Source organism: Castor canadensis, chromosome 4 (assembly GCF_047511655.1).
Source record: "Castor canadensis chromosome 4, mCasCan1.hap1v2, whole genome shotgun sequence".
Lineage (NCBI taxonomy): Eukaryota > Metazoa > Chordata > Mammalia > Rodentia > Castoridae > Castor > Castor canadensis.
In genome coordinates this window covers 375,616-397,330 of record NC_133389.1, presented here as the reverse complement: position 1 = coordinate 397,330, position 21,715 = coordinate 375,616, and the positions used below count along the sequence as shown (strand labels likewise).

At 49.1% G+C, this 21,715-nt stretch overlaps 1 protein-coding gene across 2 annotated transcripts in view; it reads left to right on the top strand.

The window, feature by feature from the left end:
* The window catches only part of Ctdp1 (CTD phosphatase subunit 1), a 105,733-nt gene extending 93,124 nt beyond the window's left edge, over window positions 1–12,609 (top strand). For both annotated transcript variants that reach the window (XM_074069599.1, XM_074069598.1), the window contains exons 13-14: window positions 6,127–6,196; window positions 9,066–12,609. In XM_074069599.1, coding sequence (XP_073925700.1) covers window positions 6,127–6,196; window positions 9,066–9,173 — 178 coding nt within the window. In that variant the 3' untranslated portion in view covers window positions 9,174–12,609. The remainder of the gene's footprint in view (window positions 1–6,126; window positions 6,197–9,065) is intronic.
* The last annotated feature ends 9,106 nt before the right edge of the window (window positions 12,610–21,715 follow it).

The window sequence follows — 21,715 nt, the reverse complement described above, 5'->3', positions numbered from 1 at the left end:
GAATCTCAAACCTACTAGAGAGGAAAGGGGCACACCATAGTGTGCAGCCACCTGTGTGCAGGTCACCTGCACAGCCGTCCACATTTACGAGATGTGTCAGATGACTCTGAGTTGTCAGCCAGCACTGACACCTGCAGACACAATTCCAGGAAGTCCGACAGCTTTGAGTGGCCCTTCTCCAACCACAAGCAGTATGGATGCCAGCTGAAGACATCTCAAACACAGATGTGTCACTTTCCAACCTTCTTCCCTGATAGAGATGAAAGTGACGACCTCAGTGGGTACACCTGGTCTCCCCTAGACGTACCCTGAGTCCAGAGCCTCATTTCACTTGGTTTAAGAGCAGCATAGCCAGGTGTCAGTGTCTTACACCTGTAATCCTAGCTACTTAGGAAGCACAGTTCAGGAGGATGGCAGTTCAAAACCAGCCCCACAAAAATTGTTGCAAGAGATCCTGTCTTAAAAAAAACCACAAAAAAAGGCTGGCAGAGTGGCTCACACTGTAAGAGCACCCACCTAGCAGGCATGAGGCCCTGAGTTCAAACCCCAGGACCACCAAAAAAACCCAGCAGCCCGGACCTCACTGGGGGCTTTCCATTCTAAGGCTGAACCTCCTATCACCAGTAGCCTCAGATGTTGGGAAAACCTAAAACCAATACTGGTGTTATTTCTAAACTTAGGGGAAGAGGGAACCACAACCCCCGCAAATGAACCCCAGCCAGTCGCACTGTGTTCCTAAGGAAGATATGGCAAACAGGACCATGAAAACATGTAGAGGTAGCTGACCTGGAGGAACACAGGACCTCAGGGTGGCAGGATCTCCCAGTTCTGGGCAGTGCCAGGGATGCCTCAGTGAGCTGGCTGTGGCTGACACCAGGCATGGACCAGCTGCCCAGCTGGGGTCCTGGCCTGATGCCAAGGTACAGCTCAGCACCCACCCTTGCTGAATCCAGCAAGCTCCCAGAAGCAAATTTGCCCTGAGATCGCACCGACTTTTCCTCCCAGTCCCAGCAGCTCACCTGCTCCTTCCTCAGTGGCCTGACCACCTCAGTGGGGCCTAGCCTCCCAACCAGCACCAACCTCCTGCCTGTTTCCCATCGTGGCCCACAGTGGTGCTAACAGCTGAGCCATGGATGTACGCTCTAACCACAGGGGGATGTCCCGTGGGCTCCAGGGCTCCAGAGGAGCTCTCTTCAAGGGTCCTGGGGCTGCAGAAGATGAGGTGATGGGGCTTATGTCGCAACTTAGGCTCATGTCCACAAAGAACCCCACTTCTATCTGTTCATATGCTGGAGCTCCACCTGGGATGCATTTGAAGAAACAGGTTCTCTGGAAACAAAAGTGACAATAATAACAATGATGTTTGAAAGGTCACTGACCCAACAACCCATTAGGCACTTTCACCAAAAAAGGAGAAACAACAAAGAATAGACAATATATAGTTATAAATATGGTATCTCTTCATTTTTTTTTTGTTTGTTGATCTGAAAATTCAGGTGAGCCAACTGGCCTTGCCCACAGGGGCTGGTTCCTCAACAACACATGACAGCAACACTTGGGAGCATTTGTGTAAACGGAAAACCAGGCTGGTCCATTTCCACTCGGGATGTCACAACATGTACTTAGTGACAGAGAAAGGAGACAGCCCACAGGGCCTATCAGCAGGTGACTTTGGGAGCTGGGCCAGCCATCGCCCTTCCTGCCCAACTAGGTAAGGAGCCTGCTGCCTCTGTCAGGACCAGAACTTCAGTAGAACCTCCTTCTCACGGTTGGCAGGAGTGTTTCTGGGATCCCCTCGTTCCCTCACCTGCACACAGTGGTTAAAACCTACACCTGCCACCATCTGGCCCATGTGGGCTGCTTCACGTGACCATGGCCTGATGCTTCCCTGTGATCCACTTAGCACTAGAGTGCAGTACAATGAGGTGATGACAGATGACTCATGTCAGTTTCCTTCCTCCGTGACCTCACATCGTGGGATTCAGCAGTAGCTTGGGAACGGGGTGAATGTGCCTCTTGTGGCATCTTCTTCCCTGGCCTCAGGTCTCTCTGAGTTTAGTCCTCACCTCTCCAGCCTATTACTGGTCTTGGGTCTGCCCTGGGTCACGCGCAGGACCCTTTCAAAGAGTTCTGCTTGGGTATGTCATAAAATATCCCTGATTTGGGGCTTTTCTAAGTGTTTCCTCATGACCAGAATCAAGCTGTGGTGTGTCTTTCTTGTGCACTGTCCTAGGAGGGACACAAAGTCCCTGTGTGTGTGTCACTGTGGTGTACACCAACAGTGTTGGTCAGGTGTCCCCTGACACAATTACAATTTCTCCTGTTACTGCTGAGCACCTTGGGAAGACATTTTGAGCTCTGGGAGAGCCTGGCCCCGCCTCACATCCATTGACAACCCCACCCACAGTTAGTGCTGTGGTCTTTGCCAAATGGCAACTTCCTATTTCTGCGATTCCTTCTATACGGATTGGGGTCCTACTGTACCAAAGCTGCTTCCTCTCCCCGTCTTGCGTGCATGTGATGATGTTTGTGTCAGCACAGGCTGTTAGTGTGCACTGAACCTGTGGGTTATAACTGCCACTCCTGCTACTTGTGGCTCAGTGGTTCCCCCAGCACCCCACATATGCCTCTGGTGTACCTCACCCTCATGCAGCCACCACTCTCACAGGATGGGGCAGACTTGCAAACACCACACACCTCCCCTGCCTGGCTCTGCTGTGATCGTCCACCAGTGACCGGGGGAGCTGAGGCAACAGTGGCACCTCACAGTTCAGAGCCAAATGGATCCCTTGGAACGAGCATCCTTCTTTCATAGATTTGTTTCTGTTTTTGTTTTGTGCTGGGGATGGAACCCAAGGGCCTCACCCGTGACATTGTACCACTCAGATGCACCTCCAGTCCCAATATTGTTCTTTCTGTTTGTTGAACAACAGCTCCCACTGGGACAAGTGTGCTCCTCAGGGCAGCTGGCACATCTGTAAATACATCAGGGAGCTTCAGCTTGAGGGTAGAGGTGCTGCCAGTCCCTGGGATGGAGGCCAGGGGTGCTGCTGAACAGCCACATACAGAAGGCACCCCAAAACAAACAGTGACACTGTGCTCACCATCAGTGCTCCAAGATTGAAAAGCCTGGCTGGCTATGGATGGAGCAGCTATTTGTACAGGCAGTGTCTGAATGAGTAATTAAACGTAGGTTCCCTCAGAGAAGAGGTTTCCTCACCTCAAATAGGAAAGGATGCCTTCTGCCTTTGTTCTTCCAGAATCACAAAGGGTCTGAATCATGCCAGAGGGGTGTGTGTGTGTGTGTGTGTGTGTGTGTGTGTGTGTGTGTGTATGATTGTGTGTACAAAAACAGGCAAACACAACTGAAAGCATCCTGAAGTTTAAGCCATCCTGCTGTGAACAGCATGGAGTTTCGGGTCTATGACTTGATCTGTAGCCACTCCCACAAAAAGGAGGTGTTTAATATTTAATTCACTTATTCAAAAAAAAAAAACTGTCAACCTGCCTCCAGAGAAGGCAGTGCACCCTGCTCTGAAAACACCTGGCCCTCCAGCACTGAGTCAGAAACCAGGTCTTCTCAGCTAGCTTTACTGTGTGTGGACAGTGTCCATGAGGATGGCTCCTCACACCGAGGTGCTGGCCAGCTCTGCAAAGTGGGCAGTCCTGACAGAGCTCGTCAGGCAGCCACTGAGTCAGCCTTAGAGTATCAGTAGTGGAATTAATCCTACATTGTAAAACCACTAGTTACAATATTATTAACTACATCGATATAATATCAACATACTATAGTTATATTCAATAATAGTAATAAGATAAACGATAGTCTTACCTTTAAATTGCAGCCAAATAATTGAAAGTATGCACCGAGTGTAGAATGACTCCTTTTTGGGGGAAACATGGCTCTCACAGATCAAGTTGAATCATAGGAAGTTGCCATTATTGTGGGGACAAGTAGATAACCACTGACCATTTGCTAGGTTGGAGCTGACCGAGGAAACTGTGCCAAGTGCACAGACCCTGCTGTGCCCTCCGTATCTGTGTGCTCTTAACCCTGAGGCTGCCACTCAGGCACCCTTGCTGGCCCAGACCTCAATGGTGGAACAACATGTGCTTATACCTCACGTACACTGTGCCCAGCATAGCCCAAGGCTGGGGCATGTGGCATGGGTGACAGAGCCTCAGCCTACCATGTCTCATCCTTCATGCACTGGTGAGACACTGGGTGAGTGGACAGCAGGCAGTTGGCTGAACCCCTCCATCTGACCTCAGGCAAGCTTCTGGCACTTGGATCCCTCTCTGGCCATTATGTTCCAGGCAGTGAGCATGGGTCAGGCCGGACCGTGGCTTCCTTCTCTCAGGCAGGTGAATAAATGATGAACTTAGCTGTCTTCTGTGTCATCTCTCAAAGTTGCTCAACACCTGAGTATTTTGGTCCTTCCAAGGGACATGGAAGAGACTTCTCAGGGAAACAGAAGATAGGAACTGGCTGGAGGAGGAGGAAGATGGTGGACAGTAAGTCTCCTGGCCCAGGACAGACATGGAAGTATCTAGACTGAAATGCAGTTTAAGAGAACTTGACCAGCCAAGGGCCATCCATGTGCCATAGCCACTTGCATGGAGCCCCTGCTCACAGCCCTTGGATCCTGGGGGCCCTGGGTCCACTCAAGCACTGACCACGGCCCCCTCCAGCCTGAGTACACATGAGGTGGAGGGTTTAGACAGCAGCAGCCAGGCTGGCGAAAGAGATTGCAGGACGTACTCACAGCCTCTGTCAGCACAGATTAGAAACAGACACAGTCATTGGTCTCCAGCTTCAAGGAGTATTTCAGAATGAGTAAATGAATAAATGGGTGTATTTGCTGTGAACAGGATGAACTAGAATTACACCTGTGATTATGGAACTGCACAGGTGAGATTTTTAACTCCTGTTTTTAATCCCTTCTGAACTGGAAAGTCATGAGGATGAAGGGCTACAGTCTTGAGTCTCTGTTCTGGCACCTTCTTTGGGGTACAGGAGTCCACCACAAGGGGCAGCACCATCTGTTGGAATGTTTCTGTGAACCTCACCTGCTCTGGCAAAGGGCAGGCTGGGAGGACTGCTCCTCAGTGAAACCCTAAAGACACCAAAGAAGAGAAAGGGCCACAGACATTCCACAGCCAACCTGCAAAAAACCTTCAGAGTATGGTAAATATCTTGTGTAATTTAAAAATCTGAACATTCCAAGAAACTAGAGGGGAACCCTGAGTGAGAAGACCTCTTGTGTGGTGGCCAGGGCAGGGCAGGGCAGAGCAGGGAGGCTCAGGTACAACTTTGGCATAGAGAAAGGGGAGATGGCCCGAGCCAAGCCAGAAACGCCGTTGGCTAGAGAGGAAAGGTGTGGGTGCCCTCCTCCCCACTTCCTGAGGTGAAACCAAAATGGATGACATACGCAATGATTATAAAGGTGTGAGAAAATAAGGGCTTGTGAATAGGCAGCCCAAGTGGAGCTCCATCATGGAGGATGGAGATGGACCAGGTAGAGATCCATTATGGAGGATGGAGGTAGTCTAGATGTGGGTTCATCATGAAGGATGGAGATGCTAGGTGGAGGTCTAGTGCAGAAGATTGTGGTGGTCTAGGTGGAGGTCCTTCATGGAGGATGGAGGCAGTCCAGGTGGAGTATGAAGATGGTTCAAGTGGTGACTTTCTGTTAGATTCTTGATTCTCTGTTGAAAAACCCAAGATTTTTGCACCAAAATGGAGCCATCATGAGCTGACTGCTGAGGTCAAGGCCTGACTTTCTTGACCGGAACCATCTAAAGTCACTGCTGCCAGGAATGATAAACCTCTTGTGCCTCTGACACCAGAGGACCCAGTGTCCCCTTGAGAAGGGACAGCCCCGAAATGGGAACAGCTCTGCCTATTCATGGTCTTCATGCTCCATGTCTGCTTCCTGTTTCCCCTGGCAATATTCAGAAGCAAACAGGAGGAGCTCGGGGACAGTGTGTCAGCACAGGGAAAAGCAGGAGGTATCTGCTCCAGTGTCTGTCACAGAACATCTGAGATCTGAGGCATACTGAAGAGATCAAATATGTACTGAAACAACATAAATCCTAATCTTTAACTGTGATTTTTCACTACAGAAACAGAAGAGGATGTACCTATGAAATGCACACGCATGTGAACTTGGATTTTGTTTGCATATGTTGCACTGTAAGTACAAACATACATTGTGAAAAACACTGTCCCTAACCCGTACACAGCTTGATCCACACTGACAATTTATCTACCACAATTCTGAAGTAAATGTCAGTTGGTTCTCTCGCCACAGGCTGTGAGCTCTGAAAACACTCAGTCCTTGGAAGACTCTGGTCCAGCCCACAAGGACAGAGCTGTAGCGGCCAGAAAGCCACACACCCTCTGTGGACAGCATGGCTACCGGCAGCACCATGAACTCTCTGTCCGCTGTCACCCACACTTTTCAAATGCTGCATCGGTGTCCCCTCAGCCTCTTGGTAGCAAGATGGCACAGCAGATGTTGAGCTACAACAGCCCAGTGGGTATTTGGGTGGGCCTCGGTGCATAGGGCCGTCCACCAGCCCACTCCAGAGGAGTGCAGAGCCCTCTTCACAAAACTATGACAAGACAGAGCAGCTTGCCCTCACCCTCATCTCCTTGTCCATGGGAGGAGTGAGCTAAGAACTGATGTGCGCATGGTTAGGAAGGTTGGGTCCAGGGCCCTCAGGGTGTTGAGGCCCCACAGGCAGGAGTCTGTCACAGAGACAGAAGCAGAGGGCTGCAGTTGGGAACTGCCACCATGTCAGGCTGCAAGACCAGTATCCCATCAGCCCACAACCAGCCCCCAGGCTCTCCTAATGGGAGGTGGAGTCACCATGGCCTGCCACAAGGGTGGCAACAGAGGGACCAGAGTAGACCCAAGGTAAGGTCAGGGCTGACAGTGGGAACCTAGTGGCTCCTGGGGGAGGATGTGTGCCTCAGCCTACTGTGAGGAATGGTCAACAGTCAGGGCTTGCAGTTTGAGACAGACCACGAGTATAGCCAGGCAGCTGCTGGGGAAACACGCATCTCACCTGCTGTGGACTCAGATCCACTACCTATACGTAGGGGGGTTGTTTATAGGAAGCACTCTGGCAAGAATTGCCTGCCAAGAGAGAATTCAGCAAGTATTTGTTGACTGTCTGCCTTTATCAGGCACCGTGAGAAACAAAGACAAACCAGATAAAAAAGAGGACCTAGGCCGGTACCAGTGGCTCACGCCTATAATTCTAGCTACTCAGGAAGCACTGATCTGGAGGACTGCAGTTCAAAGCCAGCCTGGGCAAATAGTTCTCAAGACCCTATCTCAAAAAAAAAAAAAAAATCACCAAAAAATGGCTGGCAGAGTAGCTCAAATGGTAAGGGTGATTGCCTAGCAAGCATGAGGCTCTGAATTCAAACCCAGTGCTGCAAAAAAAAAAAAAAAAAAAGAGAGAGAGAGAGACGGTGGGGGGAGAGAGAGAGAGAGAGAGAGAGAACCCAGGAGTAGAGAGCTAGCTACAGAAAGTAATCCTGTGCATATGATATGTCAAGAACTAACACCACAAGTGTGCTCAGGTGTGCCCAGCCCACAGGAAGGGCACCAAATTAGTAACTGAGACCCAACTATAATTAGTTAGGCAACTGGTATTTGTCAGCTCTTAGTAGCCAGTTGAGGCTAAAAAACCAAACTAGAGAATTTAAATGGATGACAGTGAACTCCCTGGTATGTTGTCTGCTCCTCTGCATTGATCTGCCTCTCTCTCCTTCATCCCAGGGTGGCACAGGGCCACCAAGCCCACATGCCATACCCCAAGCCCCTGGGGGAACTAGGCCAAGCTTTCTCAACTGTGGTTTGAAAACCCTGTTATCTCAGTTTTGACCAGAAGCCCTTTTACCCATGTAGCAGAGTCCATTTGCCACCAAAAGTACATGACTTGACAGAGAAGTGAGTCTCAAAGGTGCTGATCCTACAAGACTGGTGGGTTAGGGCAAGAAAAATAACTGGGCTTTTCCAAAGTTAAAGGAGCCCCTGAGGGAGAACCACCCAAGATGGTAGTCTGGAGTGAGCTGTTTCTCTCTGCCTTGGAGCGAACTTTCTCTTGCTCCTGGTTATTACTGAACTAACTGGGGATCACTGGGGAAGACTGGAGATGGAGAAAAGACACAGGAGAGAAAGACAGAAAGTGGGATCAGGTGTGCTGGGTGCTCAGGTGGAGACGCCCAAACCTCATTGCTTCTTTTCTCTGTCTTTATTCTTTAAGGCCTTACTCCTTTACAGTTCTTTAAAACCTTGCTTAAAACCGCTTTCCTTAGACTCACTCTGTCCCATGTTTTCTTTTAGCTGTTCTTTAGCATAATCTTCAAAGTCTTTGCCCCCAGACTTGCACTGTCTCTTTAGCTTTCTTAAAGCCTCGGTGCTTAGACTTGCAAACAACATCCGTGCATAAAAACTGCATATGCATAACTCTTCAAGTCCCAGTTCTTAGACTCGCACTGTTCTCTTTAGCTTTTCTATAGCTTAGCTTTTCTAAAGCCTATGTATAATGTTCTCTTTAGCTTTCTTAAAGTCTTGGCCCTCAGGCTTGCTAGCAACTCCCCTTTAGCAATTCTCCTTCAACAATCCTTTTCCCTTCAGCAATTCTTTTCTCTTCAACAATCTTTTCCCTTCAGCAGTTCTTTTCCCTTCCAAAAGTCTCCCACATCCAAAATGCCTTCCCCGTCAGAAAGCCAAAAGCAAAAGCCTCAAAGCAAAAGGCCCAGAGCAAAAGCCTGGCGTCCTCCTTCAGCGAGTCTTTTATACCCAGTAGTAAACAGGGTGGAGCTGCGGTTCTTGGGGAGGGGTGTGACATTGTAACAGGAGAAACCTGTGTTCCTGCTTCTCTGAACATAAACAACTTAGGAGAAGCTGTTCTGCATTTCCGTCTTCTGTGGCTGGGGCTGTGCCTATCTCGGCCTACAGATAATCTTAGGAAAAGCAGTTGAGCTGCATCTCGCCTTGCTTATGTCCAGTTCTCGTAGGCTTCTCATAATTCACTCTCCACAGAAGTCTACCTGGGGCAGAAGCCTGGGCCATCCAGCGTCCACAGCCAGAAGTCCTCAAGGACAGCCAGACACCTGCCAGTGCATGAGTGTGTCCAGCTCGTGGCAGTGAAGCCAGCAGATGGCAGATGGAAGAGAGAAGATGCAGGATCCATGGAGGGGAGGACAACTCATAGCGACAAGAGCCTCTCAGCCCCATCAGGCACTGACCATCATAGGCAGTGGCAACCCTTTGGTCAGGTGTGGCTGGGGAACTGTCCACTCTGGTCTGGATAGGACTTTTGCTTCCTCATTGTTGATGCAGCCAGTTAATGTTTCTTATCACTTAAAAATTCTAAGTCCCCATAAGTGCTGTAACTTCAGACTTCACTACAGCAACCAAAGAAGGTTACTGTCTCATTTGCACATGTATTTAGCAAATGTCCAGTTGGCGCTGGTGTGTGCTTGGCCCTGGACACACAACAGGGAGACGAAGACCTGCCCACCCATCATTCCACTGGGACAAGCAGACAGCTCAGGAGCCATGGTGACAAAGATGAGGCTGGGAGAAGGCAGTGCTGCGGGGCCATAAGCCTCACCCAGTTCAGCCCACACTCCTCACGAGAGCCTGCCTGGCTCCCTTCTGGGAGCTGGAGCAGGGCAGGCCTGGTTCTCCTTTGGCTTCTGGTAGGACCTGTGGCTGTCACTGCACCCAGGTGCACTGTTGAGCTACTGGTCACATCTTCTGATGAACAGCTTTACCACCAGTAGGAGCTGGGGCCACCTCAGGTCAGGACCTACAGAATGGTTCTCCAACAGCCTGTGAAGCTGGCTGGATGTATGTCCCATCTGTGCACCCAGGCAGGAGCACTGGGGTGGGGTGGGGCTGGAGCTGAGAGGTATACAGCATGTCAGGAGTCCCTGCTGGCCTGCCTGTATTGAGGGTACAGGATGCCCCATGAGCTTGTAGAGAATATGGGGGTGCACACAGCCCAAAGGCCTCTGGGGCAGGTCAGGCCCTTGCTTCAGCACACAGCGACATGGGAGTCCAACCAAGGTGTGCCCAAGAACCTAGATCTGGCTTCTTGTTGCTGCACAGAGGTTGCATGCCCTTCTACAGTGGTGTGTTCTAATGTCTCACCTGAGCTAGGTGGCTACCTCCCCCTGACCTGTGCCGATGGCAGGACCAGTAACAAGTTCCAGATGTGGAGGAGTCATCTGATGTGGTCCGCTGGGGCAGGGACATATGACACTGATATTCACAGGTAGGGCGTGTGTGATAGTGGTCATCATAAGCAGGGTTGTTGACAGCCGCTCATCTGATGTCACCCTTCTGGTGAGGGGCTTAGGCCGCACCATTGGCGCATCCTGTTGGCCTCTGGACCGCTCTGGTTTTGCGCCTGCTACACCTTCCCAAGTACATGAACACCTCATGCAGAACATTCCTTGCTGTTGAATGTGTCCAGGTCATTTGTGGAAACTTCAGGGAGAAGACCAGAGGCCATACGCAGAGGGTTGAGGCTCCTGAGTGACCTCCCAGTCCTGTCTGAAGTGTGTTCCTCTGAGCCCTGTGATCACACAGGCAGCTCGTCACTGCTCTTGCTGAGATGGGAGTTTAGGGGTGAGACATGTGTCTGCACAGGAGACTTGAGTGGAAGGTATTTATTAACTCGCCCGCCCTAGCTCTCAGATCTGTGCGGCTGCTCCAGTGACCCCAGTGCATGCACAGAAATAATTAGGAGTTGATGAGTTTTGTTCTTTAATATGTTTAATTGAAAGTTTATGAATGTTAATTTTTAAATAATGGCTGTTACCTGACTGGCAGAAATCCCTATCACTAACGACAGCTCTCACAGCCTCATGGTGCTGTCCTCCTGTGCATCTCCTTCAACCAGCATCCCGCCAGCCTGGGCCTGTCTGCAGAGCCTCACTCACTGCCTGCATCCCTTTATGGCCTCAAAGAGCTGCCTCTCCCCTCACAGCATCACATAAACCTGCATCTACGTGAGACTCAGAATCCTCGAGTCCAACCTCCTCCAAGTTTAATTTCCTGAATTGCTGGAGGTTCTGACCTGCACCCCAGTGGGCTGAGCAGTCCACAGTGTGGGTAGCAAAAAAACAGGCCAATCGGGTTCAGGTGAAGAGAAGGAACCTGAGCCTGGGGAAGTTCCACAACTTCCCCAACCCCCGCAGTGGTCAGTGGGGATGGCTTGACCTGCTGCCCCTTGCTGCTTCTCGGTTGCTGGCCTTCTGACTTTCTTCTTCCTGAATGCGCTAAGTTCTTTCATGCATTTCCTGTACGCTCACACCTGCACACACACACATTAAGCAAACCATACAGAAATCAGTATGTGAGCAGAATCCCCCAGAACATGTGGCTAATTGCATGACAGGAAGTCTGCAAAGCCTTCTGGCCTGCAGACACTGATTTCTTCAGGGCTCTGTGTCCAGTGTAAGGCCTGCCATCCCCTGTCACATGGTGGAGGCGAGCCCAGGGACAGCTGCCATAGATCCTGAGGCTTGCTGTCCTATCACTGCGAGATGCCTGGCCCTGGGCCAATCGCGTGGGCTAACATCTTTGGGCAGATGCCCCTTTGTGGAGGAGCACTGTCTCCACCGTGCAAGTCAAGCTGTGCCACGGGTCAAGTGGCAAGGGAGCCCAGCAAGTTTCCTTCTGGGAACTTTCTCCTGGATGAACTGACTTCCCAGGTAGCCACACCTCTTCCCAAGGAGCTCTTCTTTCTGGCCAAAGGCAGCTCCTATATCACCCGGTGTCAGCGACTGCCCTTTGGCTGTACTTCAGCAGCTAGGAAGAAGCAAGGCCTGCAGACCTGGGTACCCCTGCTCCACTGGCTCAAGTGCAAGCTGCCTTCCCTCACCTGGGAACATCTCTGCTCCTGAGACTTCAGCTGAGGATAATTCATGATTCACCCTTGAGGGAATCTGGACACCTGTCCTGGAGCTCCTGGGTACATCTTCCATTGCAATGAAAGCTACCATGCTGGAAAGTTTCAAGAGTGTGCACAGTATATATGGAAAGAGTGCAGGGTGCCAACTCCTAACGAGGGGCTTCTCTCCCTGTCTGTGCCTCACAGTAGCTATCTTCTGCAAGACCTGGTGTAACTCTTACACCCGTGGGCTGTTGTGTTTCCTTCTAAAATCCAAATTCACACTTTTATAACTTGGCCAAAGTCCAATTCGACAAAAACATTTTACAGCTAGCAGCATTTGGTATTTTTTCTCTCACTAGCAAATGTTTCTCTAATTGCTCTGCTGTCTTGATGTTGCTGCCAGGCTTGTTGGGGGAGGCTCGGGGGAGCCTTCAATCAGGACTGTACCTGTTTGGAAAGCTGTGGGGCGTCTTTTTATTTTTGGTCCTGGTAATCTCTAGTTCGTAGGTGTTGAGGGATAAGGAATTTTCCAGTCACTCCACAGCCACCACCAGAGAAGTGAACAGGACCATTATTCAAGCACTGGCCTCTGGCCTCCTGCTACCCGGCTTTTTCTCTCATATGGAAATTGCCTCTGCAGCCCCATGTTTGTTCCCGAATAAACATTTCCAGAATGTCCTGCTGAGCCTGTTCTTTAATCCAAACCACACTGATGGACACATAGCCATGGTGGCTGGCATTGGGATGGGTCCTTGATAACTGGTTGCCGAAAGAGTAAATAAGGGCCAGGCATGGTTGCCCAAGACTGTTATCTCAGCTACTTGGGAGGTAGATGTAGGAGAGGATTTTGGCTCAAGGCTGCCCTGGGGAAAACCAAGAGACCTTATCAAAAACAAGCTAAAGCCCAAAGGCCTGGTGACATGGCTCGAGAGGTAGAGCACCTGCCTAGCAAGTGCACGGCCCTGAGTTCTATCCCCAGTACTGCCAAAAAAGAGTGACGGAACAGAAAGTATCTGCAGTCACATTGAAGAAATGCTCTCCCAGTATGGTGGGTGCTGGAGCCTCCCTGGGTTGCCTGGAGTGATTCTCAAGTTCCACTGCAGCCTTGAATTCCTACCCAGAAGGGTCACTGTGGAAAGGTGCCTGCTGGTGTCAGAACAGGAGTCACTGGGTTTGCTGTTAGGTATCCTGACAGGAAAGGGATAATAGAGGAGGGAGATAAGATGGGAAGTGCCAGGGGCCACTGGCTGGCAGAGGAATTTGGAAGAGCCTTAGGGTCAGACAACTCAACTGTGTATAGGTGCATGAATGCTAAGTGGGCATTTGGAGATTAACGTGGGGAGAACATTGCAGTCAGACCAAAGCAAAGGTGCCAAGGAACAAAGCAGGAGGCACCTAAGCAGGAGTAGAAGGACCCCCTTCTCTGCACCCCAACCCTGCTCTCACCACATCTCCAGCCTCCCGACAGCTGATTCAGATAGTGTTGTTGGTGCTTCCTTGCATATAGGCACACCTGGTCCTGGCTTGTGGCCCAAAAGGTGTGGTCTAGTGCCTGGGTTCCCATATGCCCACAGTGAGGTTGGATGAATCATGCACTCACACAGGAGAGCTGAGTGGTAGGAAGTCACTGTCCACACAAGACCACCCACCCTTCCAACACCATTGCAAGTTCAGAGTCCCAAGATCACCCTCAGATTGCACAATTAAATTAAAGGAGTCACAGAGCTCACAGCACCTTGTACATATGTTACAGTTTGTTAGGGGAAAGGACACAGGACATCAGTAGAAGGAAGAACTCTAGGAAAGGAGTTCGTGTAGTCCTCAATAGTGACAACATTATGGGGACTTCCAGGGACCCCATCTTGCTGGCACCTGCAGCTTTATTTAGGGCTCAGCACAGAGGCACAATGGTTCTAACTGACCTCATTGTCCAGCCTCTCTGAAGGTCTACCAACTGTGTGACCCATGCCCTTACTAAATCATGTGGCTGGGCTTTCTGGGTGACTGAAACCCCCAGGCAAACAAGGCCAGTGCTGTCAGACTGGGCACAGTGCCTCTAGTTGCTGAGGACGGCTCCTGGCAAATTTGCTGTGTGGCACTAACAGTGGGGTAGCCAGCCCTTTTGGGGAGGGACAATTCGTGCCATCTCACATGCAGGACTCCAAGCACAGAGGCAGAGGGACTTGCCCACAGTCACAGCTGATGTGGTAAAGACTGGTTGAGGCCACTGTCTGGCTCGGCCAGCCTCCCTTCCTGGCCCTTTGAGAGGCATGAGCAGACAGCCTGGCTTGCAGCACTAGGACCAACAGGCCCAGGTGAGCCTGTCTGTTTGCCAGCTGGGAGCTCTAGTGTGCGTCCCTTCTGGGACCAGCATGACGAAACAATTGATGGTGGTTTGGTTTTTACCCCAAACTTAAGTCTATTGTAATGAAGACTGGGTTTTCAGGCTATGTGCCATGCATGCAAACGCACATATACACACATGTGTGCAAACACATGTGTACACGTGCTTGCGTGTACACATGTGAGCACGCACTCATGCAGCAACATGTGTGTACATGTGCACACACATGCATACACACATGTGCATGCATACACACATTTGTGGGCTAAGATAGGCCCGCCTGCTGTGCATGAGAGATGAGACCAGCAAGAAGGGTCTGCAGGCTGTAGGAGGAGTTCATGTTGGTGGTGGTACACCAGCAAAAGAGTTGGAGCACAAAACAGACAAGATCAGAGTGTGTTTTAAAATGCAATTTTACTGAAGCTTTTCTCTGGTGTTATGAGTCAACCACTGTATGGGGGACAGGCTGTGTGCTGCACCAGAGGGAAAGTCCCATCCTGGCTCCTGTGAGCTAGGCAGGCTCTGAGGGTTGCCACGAGGCCTGAAGTCAGCAACATTTATTTATGAAGCTGCTGGTTCACAAGCGGTCTCAGATACTTGCTTCCCCTGTCAGCTTATCTCTTCTTCAAGGCTCCAAATGGACTGGCCTAGAGAGTCAGATGACCCAGCTCTGCGCTTGGCCAGTCCTGAACAATGACACAGCTGGCCCCAGATCCATCTTGTTCCCAGCAGGAGGGAAGGGAGGAGAAAGGGCCTCATGTGCTCAGATTCGGCTTCCTCAGCAAGTTGTCACTTTGCAAACTGGGTCACAGGCTTGGAGAAGTGTCTACATGAATGACATTGCTCAGCACCTTCTAGATGGGAGTGAAAGGTGTCCATGCAAGTATCTGGAAAAATGTGGAATAGAGGGCAAGGGTCTCTGGGAACATAGGCCACAGCCTCAGCAAATCAGGCAGGAGGGCGCACAGGAGCAGGAAGGTCCTGGGCCCATGGAGAGGCTGGGAAATGAAGCTGTGGAGAGAGATGACCTGGGAGTGCTCTTCAGTGGGGACTAACAAACGGGCAGTTGTATGTCCAGAAGATTTAGCTCTGGACCCTTCCACCGTGTCACCCAGAGGGAATTTCGAAGAGAAACAAACCACTGCTGTTGTGGAACCAATTGCCTTCCTTTGTGTCTTCAGATCACCCTGGCCCTTCAAGTTTCAGGGCAACTGATGCAGCCTTACCCTAGAAGAGGGGACGCTGCACCAAACTCTGAGTGTGACAAAGGGAGATCCATGATCATAGCATGTCTACATGCATGGTCACACCTGTCAGCACATCATGATGGCATGTCTACATGCATGGTCACACCTGTCACTGCTTCTTGAAGGCTGTGTCTGTCTGCGTGATCACACCTGTCACTGAGTTGTGATGGAAGTGTCTACCTGCACTGTTCCACCTGTTGCCTGTGTATGTGTCTGTCTTTGAGCAGCAGTTCCTCAAAGACAAGAACCCTTTCCACACAAACGTAGAGCCAGGCCTAACACTGAGCAGCTAAGGGAAGTTCTTGGGAAAATGATAGTTATTTTAACAATAAGGGAAATTTAGTCAGGATACCCCTCTCTGTGCATACACACACAGGGACCCAGGGGCTTCTGTTGTCGTGGACTAGACAGGTCAGTCCAACATGAAATGCAGAGCATGCCAGGTAAGCTGGGAGCAGATTCTCTGAGTCAAAGCGATTAAGTTACCACATGTGGAGGACAGCAAGTTACAGGTCACCCCTCGTCCCTGTGCTGCCCTGCCCTGCTTGCTAAACACGTTTTCTCTGAGACATGCTATTTGAAAGTCTATTCCCATGTAAGGGAGTTTTCTTACAGATTGGATGTGTGTTCCCCACCCCCAGCATCCAGCATTAATTCAGCACAAACATAGTGCTGGGTTGAGCTCTGGACCCACAACTCAAGGGGGAGAGGGAGATCTCAGGACAGATTTAATCCACTGCCACACAAGTGATAAGAGTGTTGGCAGACACCTCTTAAGAAAAATTGCTAACGGAATTGGAGCTATTCAGCTTGAAGAAGGGAGAAGACAGACCGTAGTCATTACCCATAACACCTCACGCCTCTATTTTTAGCTCCTGTGATCCCACTGTCGGAGGTTGGAGAATTGGGAGGAGTAGTTGGGCAGTCATTTGCTGGTGGCTGCAACAACCAGGTCCATGGGCCTGGGGGACCACGTGACAGCACCTGCTGCCCATGCCTTCTGAGCTTATTTTCTCCTGTGTATGTCTTCAGGGTAACACTTTCCTTTGTGGCAACAAACAGCTTTGAACAATGGACACAAATCTTCATTTTGTCTCTTCTCTTCCTCTAAGTTGTATTTGAGACATTGCTAAACTTTCCTCACATGTGAGGAGAGGATCAAACACCTCCAGTATTAAGCTAAAGTGACTTAAAATCTCATTTCAGCTCTGAAACACTAGTCTTCCCTATTGATTCCAACAGAGGATTCAGGGAACGACTGTTGTCCAGTGCAGTGCCCCCCCACACCCCAGAGAACATCGGGGCTGCTGCTCAATGCCTCAAGATACACAGGACGCCCTGAGAACGACCTGGCCCCACAGGTCCCTTGAGTCAAGGCTGAGAGCTGGATACAGCATGACTGGGTTGTCCATGTGCTGTGTTGACCTGGTCAGCAGACAAGGTCCCATCACAGCCTCCACCCCCATCAGACTCTCCTTCCCTGGGGGCCCACAGGAGGTGACTCTTCACGTGATCTGGTAATAGGTGCTTCTTGGACTGAATACAGATTACGATCTACCCTCAACATGGAGGACTGGGGTTCTACTATACACAAAGTGAGAGAAATATCTGTTCAGAAAGCCACTGGTGCCATGTAACACAGGGAAAGCCAGTGCTGACCATACAGAACCTTGTCACAATCACCGATCAGTACCGAGCAATGCAAGCAATTCATGTGATTCCATGTTTCCAAGGAGCATGGCACTAGTGAAACTGAGTGTAAACTGGTCAGTGCTACCTCACTAGAGATGCTAAAGGTTCCTACACTCCACTGTGATTTAAATCAAACAATGAGACACTCCAGAAGAAATACAGGATGCTTACTAGACCATGAACATTTCAGAATAACAAAAGCAATATTGTAAGTGATATGCAAATCCCCCAGTGGACACTGACCATGGAAGTGTACAGACATAAGATCAACTCAGCACTGCTTGCCATCTTCAGTCACACACACACCCACACACACACACACACCATCTGTGTGTCAGCAAGAACAGGGGGGACCCCTTGGGTAATAAAATTCAAGGGGTGAAACACCTCTCTTGCCAAACAGCTAAGTGGGAAGCTAGCTGCTTCTAACAGGAAAGAAGTTACACAGAGTACTTTATATAACATCATATTCACGTGCAAATCCATTTTCAGAATTTTTGTTTATACAATTTCAGAAGCTCATCTTTTTCACAAGTGAAATACTGGCTGCTTCTCCTTCACACCACACGAGTGCCAGAGCAGAGGACGAAGAAACCTCTGCCTTGTCAAGATGAACTGAAGGCATCTACATTTTGGTAGACACACATTGTGCTTCCCTTTGGAGCTCACATAAGATGAGGAAATGGAGTGATGATTAAATGTGGAATGGGGAAATTTAGGGAACAGGATAAAAGTAATGAACAAAGGAGGAAACCTGAGAAAGCTCAAAGAGAGTGTGCCTTTCCTGTGGTATGCAAATGTTTGATCTTTCAAAAGCTGGAACAGTGGAACAGAGTAGACAAGAAAGATGTGTGACTGTCCAAGAAGAGCCCTGGCAGGAGAGGGATGGACCTGGGAGCATTTGGGGGAGTTGTGTAACAGCATAAAGACATAAAATGCTACCAACGCTGGGAAAGAAAGTTGGAGAATGGAAATGCAGACAGACAAATGGCTCCAGACTGGGGAGGGGAAAGCTATGCAAAGAAGGGCTGAGTGCCCAGAGGTTTCTTTGCCTCTGCATTCAAGAGGCAGCAGACATCAGAAGCAGACCTCTGTCTTCTATGCACAATAACAGAAAGGCAGAAAGCAAGAGAAAGTAAAAAACCAGGTAGATTCGCCAAAGGATCCAAGAACAGATGAGCTTTTGCAGCAGAGGGGAGCCTCCTGGCCTCCTTCCAGGCTCCTAAGTGCCAAACCACAGGCACTGGATGGCAGAGAGGGGATCTAAGGCTGCCAGGTGTGGACAGAAAATACAAGTGTCCTTACAGGTGGTGAAAATGTTTAAAGTGGTTGTGGTAACTGGTGTGAATATGGTAAGAGCCACTGGACTGTCCACTCAAAATGCGTGAAGTGCATGGCATCTATTTCTATCTCAGTAAAGCCATTATCAACAACAACCAGATGGAATATATCATCTTGCTCTGAGAAGCAGCCAAGAAATGAAAATTATAGTTAAATGTCTAGAAGAAAATTACTAATTTAGAAAATACTAGTAACGAAAGTAACTTGACATCTGTTAAAGGAGATTAAAATGGAGACCCAGCCTGAAGAATCCCAGCAGACAGAGCCAGGCGGGCCTCCCAAGCGACAGGACTGCGTGGTTTGCAAACATGGGCAACACCTAGCTATGGCTTGTGATGCCTGAGTTAAAGAGAAGCAGAACATAAGCTCAGACTAGGAGGTAGCTAGCAAACTTAGTTACGTAATGCAGGCTTTCCAGGGAGAGACACAGCTGAGGCGGCTGAGCAACTGGCCACTCACACTCCACTCTGTGTCTATCCTGTGACAGACAGGTGGCTCCTGGGCCACTCACTTCTGGTTTGGAGCTGCGGATTCATGAATCTCTGTTTGTTCAAATAAATTCCTTACAACCTTATTGGTCTCCATTTACTTTACAACATAATTTATAGTAGTATCCATTGCTGTCCTTACTTATGTATTTAGCAAACAGCAGTCAACCATGGGCTAAAGTGCTAGGCACCAAACTAAGGATCAGGAAGGCAAAAATAAATACACCCCTGCCCAAGGGGCTCTGTTGGCTAAGACAGACAAGTAAATGTGCACACAAATTTCCTCTCCCTCAAAGAAATGAATGTTCAAATTAGAGATAAGGGCAAAATAGTTTCTGCTGGGTATTGAGGGGGGGGAGCGGGAGGGGGTGGAGTGGGTGGTAAGGGAGGGGGTGGGGGCAGGGGGGAGAAATGAACCAAGCCTTGTATGCACATGTGAATAATAAAAGAAAAATGAAAAAAAAAAAAGAAATGAATGTTCAACTATAGGTCAAGGCAAAACCGTCACACCTGGGACTTTCCACTAACACACGCTAGTTGGGAGTCAGCAGTGTGTTTCTGTGGTCAAGAAAGGGGCTGGGATAGATCTATGAAGGTGTTCATGGAGAATGATTTTAAGATAGCAAAAGGGAAGAAAATATCCATGCTAAGTAACAACAGCGGGGTAGAATTCTATCTCTTTTTGATGTTGGACACTGGAAAGCATTCACTGAAACTTTCCAATTCCTATTAAGTAGTGAAAATAGTCATGTTATGATGCTATTTTTATATACAAACAAAAATGTATTTCACATTAAAAAAATAACCGAAGTGTTGATACCAAAATAGGTGCCAAAACGTAACAGTGATGAAGTTTGGATGATGGAGTGACAGGCGGTTTATTATTTTCCCCTGTTTTTCTCACATCAAGTTTACAAATTTTCTACAAATTTTGAAGCATCCCTCCTTCCTAAAACAAAAGCTACCCAAACGGGCAATGCATCACTTAAATTTGAACTTAAGGTCATTTGGAAAAAGCAATAGAGCATGATCCATCGCTGGCAGGATTGCTGCCTCTCCCTTCACCATCACTGTCCCCGTCCCTGTCCATCCCCACTGGGGGCTTCCCTGGGGCGCAGCAGCTCACTGTGACACCTGCGGGTTCCACACCTTCCACTTTCACCCCCTGCTCAAGCTGCCTAACTCTGATTCCATCAGAAATATAAAGCATAGAACATTCAGAAATCCAGAAATGAAGCAATAAACATGACAAAAGGGAATGAGGCACACAGAATGAGGAAAACTAAGGGGCTTAGAGAGGTGAGCCAAACATACAAAGACTGACTGAAGGGGAAAGTAAGTGGTCGGTCCATCTCAGACTGGAGAGATTACTTCATTATGCAAAGAAAGTATCTGATTGCTAAAAGAATGCCCATCAGAGATCATCCTGTCCTGAGACACAAGGTCCTGGGGCAGGAAGCTGAACTCATGACCTTCGATCCTACACTCCAAGACTCCTCTAAGACTTGGTAGAAGTTTTCAAGTGGAAAAACGAGACCTGATGAAACTATTCCAGTAATGGGGGTAGGAGGGATAATGGAGAATAGTGGAGCTATGAATTCAACTATGATATATTGTAAAAACTTTTGTTTGTACACCCAGGACAACAATAATAATAATACAAAAATCACTGTTCTGTAATACAGTGTTTATTATTGTGCTTTGCAAATGCCTAACATAACAAGAATTGGTATATTTACTATGGGCCAGGCACATCCTGGTATTAACTCATTCAATTATCAAACAGCAAAGTAGGTCCTGCTAGTCCAACACTGAAAAAAGGTCATGTTACAGACCTCTCTGGTTGTGTGTAATATTGGTAGATCTGCCAGTTCGGATGGCCAATTGATTGGTTCGATTTCAGAAAGGTATTTGATTCATCCTTCCAAAACACATGGGAACATCACATGGACAGCACATTGCAGGTGGGAGATAGAGCTGGGGCCGTCACAAATGTCCGTTTTTGTCAGAAACAGAGACCTCGCTGGGCAGGGTGCTGACTACAACACGTATACTCTGATGCTTGGATGATCCAGCACGAACGATCGATTTTCTCCAGAGCCAAGGTGAGAAGGAGGTAGAGTAGGATTAAGATTCTGAAACAGGGCAGGCTCACTGAAAAGATTAATAAAAACCCACTAAATGAAGCATAATAGGAACAACACTAGATTTCAAAGCCTCAAACAACTGAAGATCACGGATCAGGTAAAAGAACTTAGACAACTGCACAAATAAGACAGGTCTCTACCTGGAGGCTCGGCCACCCAAAGCCAGGGCTGTCTGCAAATGTGTCTCAGGGACAGGGCAGGGTGTGGAGAGTGCTTTGGGTGGCTACAAAGAGGTATGAAGTCTGTAAAAGGGAGGAGACAGGCTAGCTCCAGGGACAGCCACTGGGACCCAGGGAGGTGGCACTAGGTGGCAGTCTGAAAGGGGCAGCCTGGGTGGAGTGGGGCCTGAGTGTTTCCTTCCAGGAAGAGCAGAACACAGTCAAGGAACAAGAGACCTGAGAAATCATTCAGACCCATACACAGCCATCCTGTGAAAACTCTGTTAGCTGTGGGGCCCTCAGTGTATACAGGGCACAGGCCAAGATCTTCCAAAGAACTGCCTATTTATCTGTGCTGTGTTAGAGG